Source organism: Lagopus muta, chromosome 5 (genome assembly GCF_023343835.1).
Source record: "Lagopus muta isolate bLagMut1 chromosome 5, bLagMut1 primary, whole genome shotgun sequence".
NCBI classification, from domain to species: Eukaryota; Metazoa; Chordata; class Aves; order Galliformes; family Phasianidae; genus Lagopus; species Lagopus muta.
The window spans coordinates 55,642,035-55,657,227 of record NC_064437.1 but is presented as its reverse complement, the minus strand read 5'-3'; the positions used below and the strand labels follow the sequence as shown (position 1 = coordinate 55,657,227).

General features: G+C 39.0%; 1 protein-coding gene across 3 annotated transcripts in view; it reads left to right on the top strand.

Annotated features, from left to right (window-relative positions):
- LOC125693376 (VPS10 domain-containing receptor SorCS1-like) overlaps positions 1-15,193 on the top strand; it is a 272,191-nt gene that overhangs the window by 207,405 nt on the left and 49,593 nt on the right. For all 3 annotated transcript variants that reach the window (XM_048945241.1, XM_048945240.1, XM_048945239.1), the window contains exons 10-16: positions 3,258-3,404; positions 8,666-8,768; positions 9,242-9,318; positions 10,327-10,418; positions 11,411-11,518; positions 12,498-12,615; positions 14,387-14,517. In XM_048945241.1, the coding sequence (XP_048801198.1) occupies positions 3,258-3,404; positions 8,666-8,768; positions 9,242-9,318; positions 10,327-10,418; positions 11,411-11,518; positions 12,498-12,615; positions 14,387-14,517 (776 nt within the window). The remainder of the gene's footprint in view (positions 1-3,257; positions 3,405-8,665; positions 8,769-9,241; positions 9,319-10,326; positions 10,419-11,410; positions 11,519-12,497; positions 12,616-14,386; positions 14,518-15,193) is intronic.

Below are 15,193 nucleotides of genomic sequence, written 5' to 3'. Positions count from 1 at the left end.
CATGGAAAGGCTGTTACCTCTTATTACTGTCAGCTCCAGAAGTGGTTTCACTTCATTATGTAAAAGTGTCCTACATCCCAGTGGAGGGAGAAAAGCCTTTGTTTTGTTTTATTAGACTGACACTACACAGTAACCAGGATTGAAAGTGATGAAATCAGACTTGTAGCATCATATCTGTTGATTATTTAGATAGAAAGAATATTGACTGACACCGAACCTGGCACAAAACTTCAATTTGATGTTCTAGCTGGAAGGGAACAGAAAGTCATCCAGCATGATTCTCCCAGCAGAGTTATTGCAAATGATGAGTGCTTCAGGGGTACATGGAGATGAAGATCAGAAAAGAAAAAAAAAAATCCATAGATAAATTAAAAGGAAGAGAAGAAATTGCAAAATGAGTCCTCCTTTTGTGACAGCAGTTTATATGGAAAAGAAGGATTACTTGAGAAGATGCCAGAAAAACTCCTGTTTAATGTGTATGTGTCTGTATGCTTATGTTTACCAGGTATTAAAAAATAATTTTACCGGTTACGTTGTGGAGAATGTGTTTCTGTATGCACATTCCTAATGCAGTTCTACATCAGCAATAAATCTTTTCAGTGGGAAATTACATTGGACTTGATGAGAAAATAGAAGTTCTTCCCTTGTGCCTCATCGTGTTCTCCTTTCTTTTCTCCTGGAGGAATGCTCCCTGGAGCCTTTCACTGGGAGACAGTTATTTCAGGGTGTTGGCTGTTCTGCTGCTGGACGTTGTAGGGGATGAGGAGGCCACTACCACTGGGACACTAATTCGCTTTCTACATGTTGGACTGTGTAGGCTATGAGAATAGTTCTCCTTATCACCTTCCAGTGCTGGTGCATCAATAGGACACCAGACTGCAGTTCCAGGGGTATTGCCCTAGAGATCATACCCTAGAAGAAGGAAAGAGTGGGAGTTGCTGACCAGTGGGTTCTCTTTTTTCTTATCAATGCACTTCTCTAAATGATGCAGTATTGTTCTGCTTGGCTCTTCAGCAGGAATGTTCTGCATCAAGACAATCCTGCCTGTAAGCATCACTGAAAGCATAGGCAGCATTTATATCTACATGCAGTGCTTGTGAGGGTGGGGGGGATTGCCTACAAAGCCTGGGAATACAAACCCAGTGCTTATTTTTCTGAACACTGCTGTTCAAACCCTTACTTGCATAGCTCTGTCTCCATTGTGACTGCATGGAAAGATCATCATGTGTGTCATGGATGTGTATACGCAACAGGTGCATCTCTTCCTACAGAAAGCACACAAACATTTACACTGTGTGCAGTTGTTTCTTAAAGATAGAGCTGTCCCAGGTTGCATAACTTACACTTTGCTTTCTCTAGAAAGCATTTTGAGTTTCAGCCTAGGAGTAGAATCATAACAAGAAAAATTCATAGGATTTCAGAACACATTTATCAACTCATATATAAAATGCTTTTTAATCATTTATAGCCAGCATTTCACAGGGGCTACATAATACAACTATTTCAGGACAACAACAAAGAAAAGTACAAACAGAGCTATAGGCACTGACCTGTGGTGAGAAAGCCAGAATGATGTTATTTTTCCAACTCTGACTATTCATACAATTTCTCCTCCTGATAGAGGAGAAAGCCCTGTCTCATTGGGCTGCCTTTCTACCACAGAACAAAGAAAACTTGAATAGTTTGTGCATCAAAACAACCCAGATCAGACATTGAAAATATGATCTTTTTTACATTTAAATCAACAATAACTAACTAAATTACTTAATTTAAAGGCTATTACCCATTATAGCAAATCATATCTAAGTTTTTATCAACATAAAATTCAGTGTCATTACTCAGGGATGAAAGTACTATTCAGACTGAATAAGTACACCACTGTACTGTACCAGTGGACTATACAGTAGTAGTCCCATGGCATGTGAATAGAAGTGCAGTAAGGTCCTATTGACTGGGAATAGTAGCATCCAAATATACCCATGTAATTAAATCAGTTGAGCTGGAACAAATTTTGAATTTGCTGAGTAACCATTTGCCACATGATGCTATTTATGTAATAATCTCTGTCAGCAAAAAGGCTTGATTGATGATTCTGTGCACCACTTTTGCAGAAGAAGAAAAGATGGAGTGTATGATTGAACAGATTTGATGAAAAGCAAGAAGTTTCTGAGTTTCCCCTCACCTTCTCCCGATTTCCCTCTGCTTCTAATTGTAGCACTCAGATTACAGAACGACAGCCTAACAAATTCATTTGCAAGCAGCAATAGCTACTGGGCTATTGATTTTCAGTGTGCTAAGAAGTTGGGAACATTCTGCAATGTGAGTTGTGATTTGAGGTTGACTTTTTTTCTTCCTACTAAGGCACTCTTGGTTCAATTCCAATTTGAGTTCGTCAGCATAGCATCTTTCCAAAATTTTCCTGCAGACCAATGGAGTAAAGCTGTTGAATAAAATGCTGGGAAGGATAAAAAGATGAGGATCTCGTTCTATAACTAGCATAGGGAGGCCTTTTTGAGTCACTAGTGCTTCAGTTTCTTCTGAAAACAAAGCTGGTCCTATCCAGCTATCTGTTAATTTCTTTACAGAGGGAGTGGTGAGGTGCTGGAACAGGCTGCCCAGAGAGGTTGAGGATGCCCCGTCCCTGGAGGTGTTCAAAGCCAGATTGGATGGGGCCCTGGGCAACCTGGTCTAGGATTAAATGGAAAGGTTGTTGTCCCTGTGTGTGGCGGGGGGATTTGGAGATTCACGATCTTTGAGGTCCCTTCCAACCCTGGCCATTCTGTGATACCCCAACTTACCCTATTGAAACACTGATAATTGTAGAGTGCACAGAGATCCTTAGATAAAATGTCTTAAGCAGACTGTGTGAGAACAGAAGCGCTAAACAACAAATGTGTGTGCATGTTGTCATTTTCTCTGCAAGGTCAAAATTGCTGCTGTTTCCTGCTACTGCATGCAAGAGAGAAATAATTGCCCTGTGTATATTTAAACTTCCAGGGGAAAGGATATCTATCCAGTTGAACAGCTGTCACTTTACAGTTAACTCTGTTGATGTCTTACCATATTCTTACACTGCTTCTGACTTTTTCTTCCACTTGCACTTCTTCACATATGATGCTCCTTGGCATTTCTTGCCACAACATCTATCACATTCATACAACCACAAGATATTTGTTGGGTTTAACAGGGCAGGAAAGTTGCATACAGAGAAACTGTATGGACTTGATCTATTTTTCAGCCATGTCAATTTTTCCTAGGTAGCAGGGATAAAGGGAATGTTCTTGGCTAACAAGAAGATTGACAACCAAGTGAAAACTTTCATCACCTACAATAAAGGGAGAGACTGGAATTTGTTGCAGGCTCCAGACACTGATCTGAAAGGAAACCCTGTTCACTGTCTCCTGGTAAGTATCTGGGGGGATTTGAGGTGTACTAAGAACTCAGAACAGTCTTTTTCTGCCAGGTAACATAGGGGAGGACCTCTCTCCCTGTGCAGTGTAACTCATGGAAGGAACACTGAGTTTTAAAACTGTGGTACATCAGGCTTGGTCGGCCAGATGGTGTAGTTGGCATTGTAATTTAATTTAGGTTAATCTAATTTCTGGAACAAAATGAAGCATCATAGATCTGCTTCCTTCTGCACAACTGATTGTCTCCTGCTAAACAGCACGAGAAGCTTCTCGTTTTTGCTGTTTTTGAGCAGTTGGTTCTCTGGACACTAGATGGGAGGAGTGAGCTATTGTACTGCAGAACTTCCAAGAGCCCTGACAACTTGAGACAGGCTCAAGTAGAAAGAGAACTGTTTTTTTTCACGCCATTTTATTGGCCCTGTATTGGTATTTTAATTTTGAGATCAAAAGTTAGAATTGACATATTCACACAAATATACGAATAGCTGTGCGTTTAGTGTATCTGTCTGTATTAATTGATATAGGTCAACATATAGATAAATCTTTAATAGTCATTATATGCAAAGGATTTCTAAAATAGAAAGTGAAACACTGAGTGGATAGAATTGGAGCTCTCTGTCAAATCAGATAGCTTAGCCTGATCTCCACATACTTCTCAGCTTATTCTGTAGCGGGATAATACTCTGAACTGCAGTCTTAGAGATTTTCAAGAATTTTTATAGTAAAAAAAAAAAATCTAACATAGTTCCATGGTCATTACTTAGACTGCTCTTCCTCCTTGTTGTGCTCTTCCTGCATGCTATTTTCCATCGAAAGAAAAAAAAGTGATGCTTTTCACATTGAGGCTGTAAGTTAGCATCAGCTTTACCTTTTATTTATTCTGGTATGTAGCTGAATACTGTGCCAATCTCTGAACTGAAACCTATATGTTATTGTTGTAACTAACCTGATATTTGAAGCTGTTTAAATAATTGATCTTTTCGATAGAGCAAAAATTCAAGCCTTTAATTTTCTCTCTGATTTGGAACAAAATAAATGGGGGTGAACTGGTGGCCAAGAAACAAAGTTATCTCAGAATGTGACTAAACTTGTTTGGGTTTGTTTTCTTCTTCCAACTTTTTAAAAAATGTGTCTAGGGGCATTTTTAAATTAAACCTTTCAGTGAGATGAAAACTTAAAAGATGGCATTTACTGAACTATGTAGACATAAAACAATTTAATTTTTGCAAGGGAGTATGTGTAAAAACCTTTGTCTTTTAAATAGATTGTAACTTAGTTTTAACTCAAGTGAACATATTTTGTGAAATAAATGTGACTTTTTCAGATTATTGACAGTTTTGTCAGAATCCCAAGATTTTTCATGTTGGTAGTGTAATATTTAGGAGACTAGAGAGACACAACAGGAATAAGAAAAACATGCAGGCAGTGGAATAATCAAAGTAAACTCTATTCTTTTTCCATGAAGAGGCAAATCCTCAATGGGCTTAAACTGTGTAGCTGAGGGTTTGTTATTCCCAAAGAAGTCTCATCCCTGTGATAAGGCCCAGTGTTTACCCATGTGTTTTGTTTTTTTTCTCTCCCTTTGATTTCAGTTAGAAACAGACAAGAGACCTCTTTCATTATCTTGCCAGTGTCTCCTTTGTGCTTAGGTGGGTTCCCACAGACTAGTGGAATGGTAGCAGAGTAGAATTATCAGCTGGGAATAAAGGATCTCAGATGGTTGTCTTCTAAATTTGCAAGAAAGGAGATAGATGAATCTATAGATGATAGATGATCTAGAAGTTGTAAATGCCTGGAAATAAGTCTGGTATCCATACAGGGGTTTTGCTTTGGAAAACCATTGAGAAAATATATTGTCTCCTGCTGAGGCAATTCTGTTCCTCATCTATATGACATAGTTATAGTACTTAAACAATTCACAAGCTCGTCTCACTTCTGAAGCCCCACTCTCTCTACATCTGCATCATCTGCAGTTTCATTCCCTTGTATCAGTTGCTCCTTTTCCCTCCAGACATTTCTGTTCCTTGCCATGATCTTTCTTGATCCTATGGTATAGACAAGTGAATTCCTAATAGTGTCTTGTAAGTCTGGCTTAGCTTCCATCATTACTTCAGGATAGATAGTAACGCTTTCACACTGACAGCTTTCAGAATAATTGTTCCTAGCTACAGCTTGGAACACAGTGTTCAGAGATGTACATCTCAGCTACTGGCAGAATGGGATCTGCCCTTTCCCAGAGTTACTGGATGGTCTCAGTCTGAGAGCAGAATGTTATCCTGTGTACATCTGTTCTTAAAACCTCAGCCTAAATTAAGGGAGTGTTAATGCAGAAATAAGTATGTAGAAGCTAAGTTGGCAGCTAAAGAGGTTAAGAGGGAATCTGGTTGAAACACAACACAAACCAGACAGAGCTATTCCTCTACTGACAGTAAGCGCAAGGGCTCTTTTCAAAGCATGTCAAAGAATTTATTTGTGTTTCTTTATGAGGTTGGTTTGAATAATGAGGATGGAGGAATGCAATGAAATTCCCCCTGAGCCTGAGGTTTTATTTTTCTTGTTTGTACCACTTACTTTCTAGGCTGAGTACATTTAATCTTCATAAAATAACTGCCAAGTTATTACATCCCAAAGATGCTGATTTTGTTTGATACTTATGCTGTGAAGTAGTTAACTGAGGAGTAATTCTACCTTGCACATTATGGGCAACTGTCTAGGAGAGTTATTCAATTAGCTTTTGAGTATGGCCTTGTGGTTAAAACACTGGGCTGAATCTTAGGAGAATCTTGATTCAATTTTTAGGCCTATCTCCAATTTTCTATCTGACCTTGAGCAAGTCATTTATTTTCTATGTGCCTTTCTTCCTCAGACATCTGTTTATTCCCTCTTTAGTTTTGGTTGTCTTGTCTGTACGGATTATAAGGATTTCAGAACAACGACCCATTTTTCATAAGTGGGAAGGCATTCACACCATCTGCCACAAAGTCATTTAAACATCTGAGTGAGGTGTTCTGAGTATCCCTTATGGAAGTGCTTTCTCTTTTAATTGCTCCTTGCAACTGCAGGTGTGCAAATACTGTGACCACCTCTAGGTTTCTAGATATTGTCTAGCATTATCCTTGTGTTGCAGTACTCGGCCCCACTCCTGACCAGGGGCTATCAGTACAGACATACAAGGAGTGCTAGCTTCTCTATGGAACATGATTGGTATGGGGAATTCTTTTGGGCCTCCTTGCAAGATAGAATGGATTTTATACATATAAAGTGTTTGTCTGGAAAGGAAAAGTTGTTTTTAACAGTGCAGCTAGTTGTCACTTGAGTCTCTACCCAGTGCTGCACTCTGACCAGTAAAAAGTCATGCTACTAGAAGCACTCTCTCTCCTCTTGGATGTTCTAGCTTTTAGTCTTGGGAGTTGGAAATAGATGATGGGGACTTGGATAATCACTAAGATGTTTTCCAATCTAAGCCATTCTGTGATTTTTATGTTCTAATTAATATTTGATGTATAAATTCCACTTCTGTCTACTGTATGTGTGAAGTACTACAAATTTGAGAGAAAATTTCTGGTAATACAAAAACCTGAGTCTAACAAGATCAAACTTCTGTCAGACTGGGGGAATTGGCTAAATTGCTGCTATTAGCTATTGTCTTGAAAATGCTGAGGTGGACTTGCAGCACATTAGTTTTAAAAATATGTTCTGTATCTAGACTAATAAAAGGGAAGAATTCATTCCCTCCTAATGCTTTCCCACTTCTGAATGTGCGTCAGCTTGATTTGGTTCCCACTCCCTCTCCATGCCCCAGGCTGCTCCAGCAGCTGTCGTTGCAAGGCTGTCACTTGGAGTTAACTTCTCAGTGCATTCCACTTGGCAGGCTGTGCTCCCTTCTGCACCACCCTGCATTCCTTTTTCCTGTCTCTCATACACAACAGAGATCCGTCAATCCTTACCATCCTCATTCACCTTTGAAAACAAAAACAAAAACAAAAAAACCCACACATCCCAAAACTGCTTTTTGTGGTTATGCTTACCCACAGCATGATACTCATTTTCTCCTACCTGGAGATGGGATATATCAGTGGTCGTCTTCCAGTGACTGCAGAGGAAGCCTACAAAATTCATGAGGCTGGACACCTAGCATTTAGGTAAACGATGTAAAAGAGAGACCTGCCTCCCTGAAGCCTACAGGGCTTTCTGCATAGCATCCTGCTTGTCTGGAAGCCATGCTAGCTGAAGCATATGTTTTGCTGTGTTTGCATTCCCATACTGATGTCCCCCTCAATTTGGTGAGCTTGCTTCAGCTTTCCTTGCCAGTATTTTTCCCTTTCCTTTCCGTTAGCCTGTTTCCCGAGGTTTGGAAACAAAAAGGCTGGAAAAAAAAAAACAAAAAACCCTAAGAAAAAGCAAAAATTTCAGATTTTTTCAAAAATTATTTCACTGTAGATTTGGAGAGGTCATAATGGCAACTTTGGGAATCTGCTTGTTTGTCCATCTTATCTCCTTGCTCAGCTGATTTATTCTGTACCATTCCTGTTTGATTTGAGTACCTGAGATACAAAATCAATAACAAATAGGTAAGGTTTGTACAGATGTACTGAAATCTCAAAGGTCACATATAGATGGGGTGATGAAATATTTTATGAAATAACTGTTAAACTGACAATTTCAAGTTCTGATATTTCTTTGTAGTGCAGTGCAGAACAGAGCCATGTGTCAGAAGTATTCAGGGTCAAGACATGGTCTGACACTCCCTGAATTAAGTTGTTTCTTATGGCTTACAAGTGGTGACTCAGCACCACTCTGACAGGGCAATATTGCAGAGATAGCTTGAGCACTGCTGCCTGGTGAGTCGCTTCAGCATATCTGTAACCTTGCTTGCTTCTCATGACAGCCAACAGTTGGAGGAGCGAGGTACTGCTTACCATTACCTGCCCTTGCAATTTTCATTGCATCCTTTGTGAGTACAGCCTCAAAGATCTCATCTTTGTGAGAGTTTCAGTCTAAAGAATCAGTTTCCCAGTGGGAAAGGTTTGCATTGGGAAAGGACAGCAAAAATCTCACAAGACAAGCAGAGCAGTGGCCTTGTCTTTCAGAGAGTAGCTTGATACAGTAGTTAGGAAATAGTATTTGGCTATCTTAATAGTAACTGTTGATATCCTATGCCCATGCAATATCCTATGCACAAAGGCCTGTAGAAATGGGAGCATATGCTTTGTGTTGTGTCTGCTTTTTCACTTTAATCTCTCCTTTCTCCATAGCCCTATTGCTCCCTTCATCTTCACCTGAAGGTCTCAGAGAATCCCTATACCTCAGGAAACATTGCCAGCAGAGACACTGCCCCCAGCATTATTGTTGCTTCAGGTATGAAACATTTAAAGAGTGCCTGTATTTGATGTGCAAACACTGAGGAAATCCTGAATGTGTGATGGATATGGGTATGGAGTGGTCTGTGGGGTGTCACACTACCAGTAGGGCAGGCTGTCAGAAGTCTTCATGGACCTTCAATGTATCATCTGATTTTTACAGAAGCTTACTTTCAGGACTGAGGAGATGACGTCTAAGCTTATACTACCAAGAATATTAGATTCAAAACAGGGAATTTCTTTTATGCACAGGGTGCATAGATCTGTAAACAGTGTTAGTTTTTGCTTTGTTTTTTTTTTTTTTTTGACATGTGTTTTCTTCAAACTGAAATTCTCTCTCTTTCTTTTATTTTTCCTTCCAAGACTAAAAATTACATAATTACAAAAGACTAATGAATATGTTTAATTCTCTGATTTGCTAATTCTGCTGTTTCTTAAATTTTTCTTCACTAATTAATGTTCTACTTACAGGTAATATAGGCCCTGAACTATCAGACAATGATATCAGTATGTTTGTTTCTTCTGATGCTGGAAACACATGGAGACAGGTATGTGACAGAATCACAGGATTTAAGAGTAATTGTAGGGAACTGTCAAAGAGATATATTAAAAATGTTTCATTTTTTTTTCTTTTGATTCAAAATAGCTTTTTGCAAATCTACACAAAAGGGAATGTTTCTTTTCCCTGCTGAGAGGTACAGAAGTGCCCAAAGAAAAATATTGTGTGTGTCATTATGCATCATATAACAGAAAATTATTTTTATAATTCTATTCAGTTTGGCTTCAGTTTAACCCTCTAGCACAAAGGATTCTTTCTTTTCGTCCATTATTATACTTTCCCAAGAATTAACAGTTACAGTGTTCTACTTCTCCCTCACTGTGCATGGGACTGGATAGTGAAGTTAAATGATAATAATATTTAGTGGAATCCCACCTGATAACAAAACATTGCTACCCTGCTGCGTGCTTATCTGCAAAAAAAAGTAAGTTATATTATTCCCATTTCATAGATGGCATATCGTGTTACAGAAACCAGATGTCACTTTTCCAGACTCACCATGCTGCTGCGAAAATTTGAGAGCATGAGAGCAGATGTTTGCATAAAGCCAATGAAAAAAAAAAAAAAGAAAAGAAAAAAAAAAATAGCTGTTTACATATTTGATATTCCAGGAAATTAATTATTTTTCTTTACAGTGAGCAATCTTCATTTCCTTTCTCCCTCACTTTCATGTACTATGGCTAGATACGTACAAGCACAATATGTTCTTTGAACAATGATCTGTTATCGAAAGGAGGAAAATTGTTGGTCCTTGCAAAAATTAGTGTTTCTAACTTTCTGCTAATCAGAGATGCTTCTCAAGAACCTAGTGGGGGGGGTAGGTGGGAGCAGAAGGGCAGATATAAAAAAACAGAAACTCTCTATACACATTGCCTTACTCTATTCAGTAACATCTGTAGTAAGTACTTACCTTCTTTCGTGATCATATTTAAAAAACGATGACATTTTCTTTATACTAAAGAAAATAGATCTAAACATATGCTTTTTTTTTTTTCAGATCTTTGAGGAAGAGCACAGTGTTCTGTACCTGGATCAAGGAGGAGTACTGGTTGCCATAAAACACACATCTCTGCCTATCAGACATCTCTGGTAATGACTCTGATTGTCCTAAATGTGATAGTCTGATACTCTTCCTTTCAAATGTCAGGAAGTAAGAAATCAAGCTGAAGCCACTGTTTTCTAGAAAATATCACATCAGAAACTGACAAATGTAAACTCAGATAAAGCTAAGAAATCCTGGCAACTGCAGCTTAGATGGCATCAACTTGGCCAGATCTTAGATACCATCAACACCACCAACATAATTCCTCATTGACTAAGACCTGGCTTCTTGAGTTTGGTTATTTATATAATATACAGTTTGGATTATAGCCTTTGCCTCTTACTGAGTTGCCCAAGTACTCATAGTTTTCAAAATTATTGATGAAATTGTCTTCTGCGTTGCAGACAACACTTCTGAGCAAGAATTTTGTTGAAAAGCATCATGGTTTTGTAGCCAGTAAGACAAAATTGTCTCTTCTAGTTAGCATCCCTGAATTTATGTGGTAGGTAGAATATAGTTTTATGCTGTTTTGCATTGATTTACTGCCACTGCAGCAAGAGTCATATGGGTATCTAAACCACCCAGACCCAAGTAATGAGAAATAGTTCCAAGATTTTGCTTAGACCTACCACAGGGAAAAACCGCTGGTTAGAAGAGGTAAAGCTCTTGTGATCTGAAAATCACACTTCCTTAAAATGTCTTTGGTTGGGGACCGAATATTAAGTTTCTCAAAATTATTTGTGTATTTTAAATAAAATCATAGTGCTGGGCTACATTTTGTTCTTTAAGCATCAATCTCTTAGGTATCTTTATTAGTTTCTCCCACTTAAGTACTGGCCTTGGCTGAGCAGTATAGTGCCAGAAAGCTTATCAATGCTCTGATTTATAACGCTGCCACCAAAATTAGATATTCCAAGGGCTAAAAATGCAATATTCAAGAACAGAATCTACCTTCTACTTCTCCATAGCAGCTGTAGTATGCCCCCAGTTATAGTGAGAGAATAAGGAAAGAAGATATTAATTCTGCTTTCTCTATCAGGTTAAGTTTTGATGAAGGGAAATCCTGGAGCAAGTACAGTTTCACATCACTCCCACTGTTTGTAGATGGAATTTTAGGGGAACCTGGAGAGGAAACTCTTATCATGACGTAAGTGAGCATGCTGTCATGCTAACATTAGCAGGAGCAACAACATAATAACCTTATGAGGATTGTTCACAGCAGAGTTTCTGGTTGGTGAACACACCGAGTTCTCACTGAAACCAGGACCATGCAGTCTTCTGTTGCTAAATCATCAATGCTTATTTGTGATATTATTGAAAGAATGACAGTAAGGTTCCTTGCAAGCTGCAAGCACATCATTTAGTTTACCAGCCTGAAACTCAACTCCTCAAATGGAATATGATTTAAAGAAGAGTTACTCTTGACAGATGAATATTTAAAAGAAAAATGATGAAGTATTTTATAGCTGTGGTTTTGCTACTACTTTGTATTTTTTAACCGAGGAACAGAAAAATGAAGACGTTTTTTTTAAGAGTGAATGACAAAATGTTGCCTGGGGGCTGGCTCACAAAAAATTGTGATTAGTTTCAATGTGGTATGCTGAGAACTGCATTGTGCATAAATCTAGATTCACTCTGCCAGAAATTGTGACATTTTACTTGATATCAGGTTAGTAAAAGGAAGAGGAAAGTTATTTTTCTGCCTATAAAAAATGAACTGACCTGTAATAAACAAAAAATCTGGTTTGAAAACTAACCTGAGCTAATGGAGATGTATGGAGAACAATACCTTCAGGTTCTGATTTTAATTCTTGTGGAAATGATTCCCAAAGCTCATAATTAAAGATAACAAACTCTTGTAGGTATAACTATTTCCATCCCCATGTCAGGTCTTCTCTGGTCAATTTGCACAGTGGCGCTACCGGGAGGATTATTAATTCACAGAATAAAAGCTGTGTGCATTGTAGAAGGTTTATAGGTACTTAGGAGTCTAAGTCTCACTTCCACTGTGTCAGGGAAGTGAAAACTAATAGGACTGAGAATCCTGCAGCAATTAATCTCTGCTAGAAAATAATCTCCACGTGGCGTTACCTTTTACTGTATGCACTTTCTGCTGTATTCTGTAGAGTGTTTGGACATTTCAGTCACCGCTCAGAGTGGCAGCTGGTGAAAATTGATTACAAGTCCATTTTTGATCGGAGATGTACAGAAGAGGACTACTGGACTTGGCAACTCCACAGCCAGGTGAGAAGCAGGGAGGCTGGGATCTGACCTGAGGCAGCTAATGATCCTACAGTTAAGAATCAGCAGAGAGGCTGAGGTGTTTTTCTGTTAGCCTGATTATCCTTTACTGGATGTTTTATTTTTCTCTTAACGTAGATGTGTTGGCTGCAGATTGCACCCTATGAGCCCTGAAGGATGAACAGTGTCTTAGCTTGTTCTGTAATTAATGAGTAAGACTCTGTGTTATAAAAGGAGCAGAGGTTTGAGGTTCTGTGCAGGCAATTAGCTAAGAGTCTTACCTTCCAGCAGGCGGATGCAGCTGCAGCAGAATTGCTGCTGCTGAAATAGGCCTGAAATCCTTCTCTTAGAATTCACAAGCAGTTCTCTCATCCTTACCTCTTTTCTCTTCTGTTCCTCTTGTGTCTCAGAGACTTTTGACCCTTCTAGCTCTCTCACGCTTATTTCCCCAGGTTCTGCCCTCTCACTCTCATGTCTTATTCACTCATTTTCGTATTGCTCTGTCTCTCTCAGCTGTGATACGTCTGCTGCAGGAACCAGACAGTTTATCTACTGTTCTGTTGCCCCCCCTGTGTCCTGTTCCTGGCACACGTGATGCAGGACTGCATGATTCTTGAAATTATCACTCAGGTGTCCCATGAGTCAATGTGCTCATTCCTGTGGGTAGGGGGCATCTTACAAGTTCTACTAAGTTTGGCGTGGCAGCCTGTGTTCAATCAGGTTAGAACAAAATAACAAAATTCTGTGGTCATTTAAACACCACAGTCTTCACTGCAATCTAAAGAGGTACACCCATTTGTATCATCAAATGTTGTCTTGCTGGGCAAGAATTTAATAATGGATATGAAATGAAAGTAGCTTGACTCAGATTGGCTGCTCACACAAGGCACAATGTCACACTAAAAATACCAAATATGACTTAGATGTTGAGATTCAAGAATTCACAGGATTTTACACCAGGTGCCATTTGGGCCTTTCTCTTTTCTTGGGCAAATCAAAGGTCTGAAAAGTTTATTTTTCCCATAGTGATCTTAACATCACAAAATGTAACAAGCGAGACCCCACTTTTTTTTATTCTTTACTTTCTTGTGATTGCATAAGCAAAAATGCTAAGAATTTTGCAGTATATCTTTGAAGATGTTGGCTTTGGACCTTGCAGAACTATTTTTAGGAAGGTGGCTGTGGACTTTTGACTTTTGCTTTGCTTTCCTTTGAATTCACAGGACTTTGCCACATTCCCTAGATATAAATGTGTAGCAGGGTGTTCAAAATAGTGAGAGAACAAGGAAGTGTTAACATCCAGTATGTTACAAATCAAACCCTGGACAAAATGAACTCAGAAAGTGTCGAAAATATTTAGGTGTATACATATTACTAATTTCTACTGAATAAAATCATTGCCAAAGTGATTAAACTAACGGAACAGACCTACTCTATCTTGGAGTGGAGGGATCAGGCTCTGTTTTCAGTTGCTGTGAAACTTAATCTATAAACAAGAAACGAGTCTGACTCAAATACTCATTGGGCTTGGAACAAATTCAGAATTGAATCTGATTCATAGGTAACCCCAGATCATTTCTTGGTGTGTATTGGAAAAGTGGCTTTATTTCAGTTAAAGCTTCCATAACTTAGCTCCCCTGTACTGACATGGTATTTGACTTTCCATCCTCGTCCCTTGAGTCATAGCCCTTAATATTGCACAGTCTTGGAAAAAATGGGTGTTACAAACAGCCTAGTGGGTGTAAGAGAAATATATTTTTGGTTTTGTTTCCAGGGAGAAGCTTGCATCATGGGAGCAAAAAGGATCTACAGGAAGCGCAAGTCAGAGAAGAAATGCATGCAAGGAAAATATGCTGGGGGTATGACTTCAGAGCCATGTGTATGCACGGATGCAGACTTTGACTGGTGAGCAATGGGCACACGAATAGTGTGAGATTACCTAAAATGATGTGCTTCATACCTTACCAGAATACAGGGGTTGGCAGAGTCACCAACCCCCATACTCAGTTTCTGGAAGTCTGACTAATGCATTGTCAGTCTGTTAGTGGTTAAGCCCCTTAAACTCATAAGTGCTTCACAGTCATGAAACACTTCTGATAAACCTCTGCTTTCATTGCAGAACTTCGCACTCTGAGAACATATGTTTTTATTTCTTTGAAACTGATTGAGTGATTTGCTGCTATAAAGGCTTGTTGCTAGTAGCAGAACAAAAATACCACAGTGATACTTGCTGGGGGGAAACAGGCATTTATTTCTTTTACATGCACCTAGAGGAAACTTTCTGCAAAAGGTCTGCTGCGCTGTAAAAGAACTTGAGGATACTTGGATGGCTAGGGGTGTGTGACAGACAGGTCACGTAGACTCATGAGACCCTTTGGATCTGTTGGAATGGGGAGAATTTTGAAATCCTCTTGTTAGAAGTAGACTGAGAAAAATATCCTTAAAAGTACTGCAAATCTCTGAGCTGAGCAGACTGCTAAAAAGCCTTTCTGACCTAAGAGGTTATTCCTCCTCCTGGTGAAACCACTTCTGTTTTAGAGTAGTATATCATGATCCTCCCCAATACTCTGAGCTCCTGTTA